Source organism: Manihot esculenta, chromosome 7, assembly GCF_001659605.2.
Source record: "Manihot esculenta cultivar AM560-2 chromosome 7, M.esculenta_v8, whole genome shotgun sequence".
NCBI lineage: Eukaryota > Viridiplantae > Streptophyta > Magnoliopsida > Malpighiales > Euphorbiaceae > Manihot > Manihot esculenta.
Genome location: NC_035167.2, coordinates 1,306,796 through 1,310,987, shown reverse-complemented (window position 1 = coordinate 1,310,987; position 4,192 = coordinate 1,306,796). Strand labels below are relative to the sequence as shown.

The window sequence follows — 4,192 nt, the reverse complement described above, 5'->3', positions numbered from 1 at the left end:
ACTTGACAAAAAATAAGTCGATTTCTCTCAATCCTGGTCATGCAACACCGGAGGAGTTAAAACTGGTTCCAAGAGCAAGACCAAGCGAATGTAGCAATTGTGGAGGAGATGGTGGTGAAGGAGAAATTGCTGATAAAAGTTTATCCAAATTGCATAACTTCATTTACAAAAAGTAGTGATAATCCCGCAAGAAATGCATCAGAATTCAGAACAAAGAAATGATTATAAATTATTTTCTTCTGAATATTTTTTTCATAATATTATAGGAATATGATATTGTTACTTATGACTCTAAATTATAGTAGAATTTAGGGAGATATGAATATAAGCAGTTGCTCAATTATGATGCCTGAGATCTGGGGTTTGTTTATTTAGATCTTCAGAAGGCTTGGAGCATTGGGCTTAAGACAGATTTTGGCAGATTGAAGTAAAATTTTGAGCCAAGAGGTAGTGGGAGAAGCAGAGCAGAGGAACATGGGAGGAGCTTCAGGTGATGATCAAGACGCAGTTGATAATATCACCGAGTAACCACCAAAAGAGACTCTTTCTCTCGCTCTCTCCGACCTCAATCAATGGTGAATCACTCTTAGACCCCACAAATCTATGAGCTCAATTGAATGGACCAATCTGGAAATATTATTCAATTCCTTGTATAAACTTGACAAAAATGGCAGGTTAAAATAATTTTTAAAATTATCAACTGACCACTTTTAAATAATAAAAGTTTGTTGAAGTTGAAATCAAACACAAGGAATACAATATTCCACAATCACAGCTTATATTGAAGTCAAAGCCTTGTAGTCATTCAAAAGAATATTTTTCTTTTCTTTTTTATCAGAATAGGTGGAAATCCTCGTGCGAATTATTATTATTATTATTTTAGCAGAATTTCCTAGGAAACATCATAAGACTGACGAGATGACAATCATGCATGCACTACGTTCGCCATCTCACAAACTCTATATAAAGGGGGCATTGCCAAGAAGTGAAAATCACACAAGCACTTGCAATCATATTAATATACCATTGTTATAATGGCTATGGCTTCTAAGCTCTCTCTTCAGCTCACAGGGATGTTCATCTTCTTCCTCATAAGCTTGTTGGCTCTTATGAAACCAGCAACGGCAGATGGTGCTGACGACATCCCAACAGATTTTAACCGTAGTTATTTTCCAGATGACTTTCTTTTTGGGACAGCCACTTCCGCTTACCAGGTATAATTTTAAACTTTTTTCTTACTGGTTTCCCAATGTGTGTTTCCAATACAAGTCTTAATCTCATGTTCATACTTTTCTAACTAAACTAATTACACTAGATAAATGGCTAACTAACAAATAGATTAATTCTGATTATTTCTTTATTATATTTAGATTGAAGGTGCGGCAAATATATCTGGCAAAGGACCTAGTGTTTGGGACACATTTACCCATGAATATCCTGGTACTTTTTGTGTCATATACATGTGTTTTGAGATTATATTAATATACAAAATATTAATCATTTTTTATATTTTACAGAGAGGATAAGGGATAAGAGTAATGGAGATATTGCAGTTGATTTCTACCATCGCTATCAAGTATTATCCTCGTTCTTTTACTTTGAAAATTTTTATTTATTGTCGATTATAAAATTAATTAAGAAATAAATTAAAATTGATATTGCAGGAAGATATACAAAATGTCAAGAATATGGGTTTTAATGCTTTCAGATTTTCCATAGCATGGTCTAGAGTTATACCTAGTAAGTTACTTATCACAGTTGAAACTTTTTATTTATGATTTGCTAAACTATGTATTTATGATGTTATACCTTTTTCTTTTCTTATTTAATTTATTTTTAATTTTAATATTAAGGTGGAAGGAGACGGGAAGGAGTAAACGAGGAAGGGATTGAATTCTACAATAGAGTTATTAATGAAACCATAAAACAAGGTGACATTTTTCTCTCTTTTTTTTTTCATTTAAAGGATTTATTTAGGGAAAGAAGAAACTTCATTTTCTAATCCTTTAAAGAAATTATAAATTTATACCAAAAATCTAATTTCTTTAAAGCAAACAATTTCAGGTTTACAACCATTTGTTACCATTTTTCATTGGGATACTCCTCAAGCTCTAGAGGATAAATATGGTGGCTTTTTAAGCCGTAATATTGTGTAAGTGTATAGTTTTTCATATTATATTTTTAAACTTTTAACTCAATAATTATTTTCTCATTTAAGTAAAAATATATGTTGTTGAATAATTATAAAAATTTTATACAGGAGAGATTATCGTGAGTATGCCGATCTTCTCTTTGAAAGATTTGGCGATCGAGTGAAGCATTGGATGACTTTTAATGAACCATGGGCTCTTAGTGGATTCGCTTATGATGATGGACTTTTTGCTCCTGGTCGATGCTCATCTTGGGTGAATAATCAATGTCGTGCTGGAAACTCAGCTACAGAACCTTATATAGTTGCTCACAATTTGCTCCTTTCTCATTCTGCAGCGGTACATATATATAGAAAAAAATACCAGGTATCTTTCTATATATATAATACATGTTATTATTATTATTTTTTTTAACAAAGATGCATATAGATTTGAGCTTATTATTTTATTGTCTTTGTAGAAAACTCAAAATGGAAAGATTGGAATAACTCTTTTTACCTTTTGGTTCGAACCTCTCTCCAATAGAGCTGCTGATATAAAAGCTTCCAAAACAGCCATGGACTTTATGTTTGGATTGTGAGTCTTTATTTCAAATTAACCTATCAATTAAGGCTTTATCCTATGCAAGTCTTCATTTAATAAGGACATTCATTTCATATCTTTCAGGTGGATGGATCCTTTAACTTATGGTCGATATCCAAGGACGGTGCAAGATTTAGTTGGGGATAAATTACTTAGTTTTACCGAAGAAGAAACTCAGTTGCTCAAAGGATCATATGATTTTATTGGATTACAATATTACACTTCATATTATGCAAAGCCAAATGCTTCAATTGATTCAGATCGTATAAGATACAAAACTGATAGTAACATCTCTGAAACTCGTAAGTTTTTATAAAAATATAATGCAATAGAGATTGAAAATAAAATAATATATGTAAAAATTCCAAAGAAACTTCTACATAATAATTTTTTAGTAAGTTACAAAATGTTTGACTAATGAACATATATTTTTGTTTACCTTGCAGCTTATGATTATGAAGGCAATCTTATTGGTCCACAGGTTAGTATACTAAAAATAATAATATTAATAATAACAAATTAAAATATAGATTATATATTTGTGGATATATCACTAACATAAAAATTGAATTTTACAGGCTTACTCACCTTGGTTTTACATTTATCCAAAAGGCATACGTCATTTATTGAATTATACCAAAGATAGATATAACAATCCAGTAATATATATTACTGAAAATGGTAAGCGGAATTAATACCTTTTTTCGTGTAGGAGTATCAGTTTCTTAAACATAGTTATATTTTTATTAAATTTTTTTTTTTTTAAATTGTCTTAGGGGTTGATAATCTTAATGATGAAAACCAACCCATTGAAGAAGCACTTAAAGATGAATTCAGAGTAGACTATTATCGAAAGCATATATGGAATACTTTGGGATCTCTCAAGTAAGTCTAAATTTCAAAATCTTCATCTAAAAAATTATGATAATTCCTAATTAGTGTTTCTAACGATAACTGCTTTTTGCAGGGAATATAATGTTAACATCAAAGGATATTTTGCTTGGTCATATTTGGACAATTTTGAATGGAACATTGGTTATACTTCAAGATTTGGTCTATATTACGTCGATTACAAAAATAACTTAACAAGAATCGCTAAGGAATCGGCTATTTGGTTTACAAAATTCTTGAACCCATCAAATTAGATCCTCAATCGAGATTATAGATACATTATTCTTTTCATGAGTTAAAATTAAATTCATTACTTATCATGTCTTGTATCGAAATTTTGATGATGTCTTGAATTCTAGGCATATGCCATGTTGTATTTCTTTGAATAAATATTATACATTATTATTTTGATTAATCATGTTCTATTGTGAAAACAATGATAAAAAAGAAGATTTAAGATATGATCATGCATTGATCAAAGACTTCTCCAGCAGTGGAATGAACGCCAAATGAGAAGTGAAATGACAAAACTAATGGGAGAGCGTCAAAAAAAAAAATAAAATAAGTCT

The 4,192-nt window shown here is 30.4% G+C and overlaps 1 protein-coding gene across 1 annotated transcript; it reads left to right on the top strand.

Moving 5' to 3' along the window:
• Positions 1–1,015: 1,015 nt before the first annotated feature.
• LOC110607668 (beta-glucosidase 12) lies at positions 1,016–3,976 on the top strand. The gene is made up of 13 exons (XM_021746816.2): positions 1,016–1,214; positions 1,371–1,440; positions 1,518–1,576; positions 1,665–1,740; positions 1,854–1,931; positions 2,065–2,152; positions 2,261–2,516; positions 2,611–2,726; positions 2,817–3,034; positions 3,179–3,213; positions 3,311–3,413; positions 3,509–3,617; positions 3,700–3,976. Exons 1-13 carry the CDS (start codon positions 1,035–1,037, stop codon positions 3,875–3,877), a joined length of 1,566 nt encoding a protein of 521 aa, XP_021602508.1. The 5' UTR covers positions 1,016–1,034; the 3' UTR covers positions 3,878–3,976.
• The last annotated feature ends 216 nt before the right edge of the window (positions 3,977–4,192 follow it).

Bases quoted from the DNA above. Each gene is read 5' to 3' on its own strand.
- LOC110607668 (XM_021746816.2), top strand. From the start codon at position 1,035: ATGGCTATGGCTTCTAAGCTCTCTCTTCAGCTCACAGGGATGTTCATC. The intron at 1,741-1,853 runs GTAAGTTACTTA...TTTAATATTAAG, and splicing joins ATGGTCTAGAGTTATACCTA to GTGGAAGGAGACGGGAAGGA. The intron at 3,035-3,178 runs GTAAGTTTTTAT...TTTACCTTGCAG, and splicing joins TAGTAACATCTCTGAAACTC to CTTATGATTATGAAGGCAAT.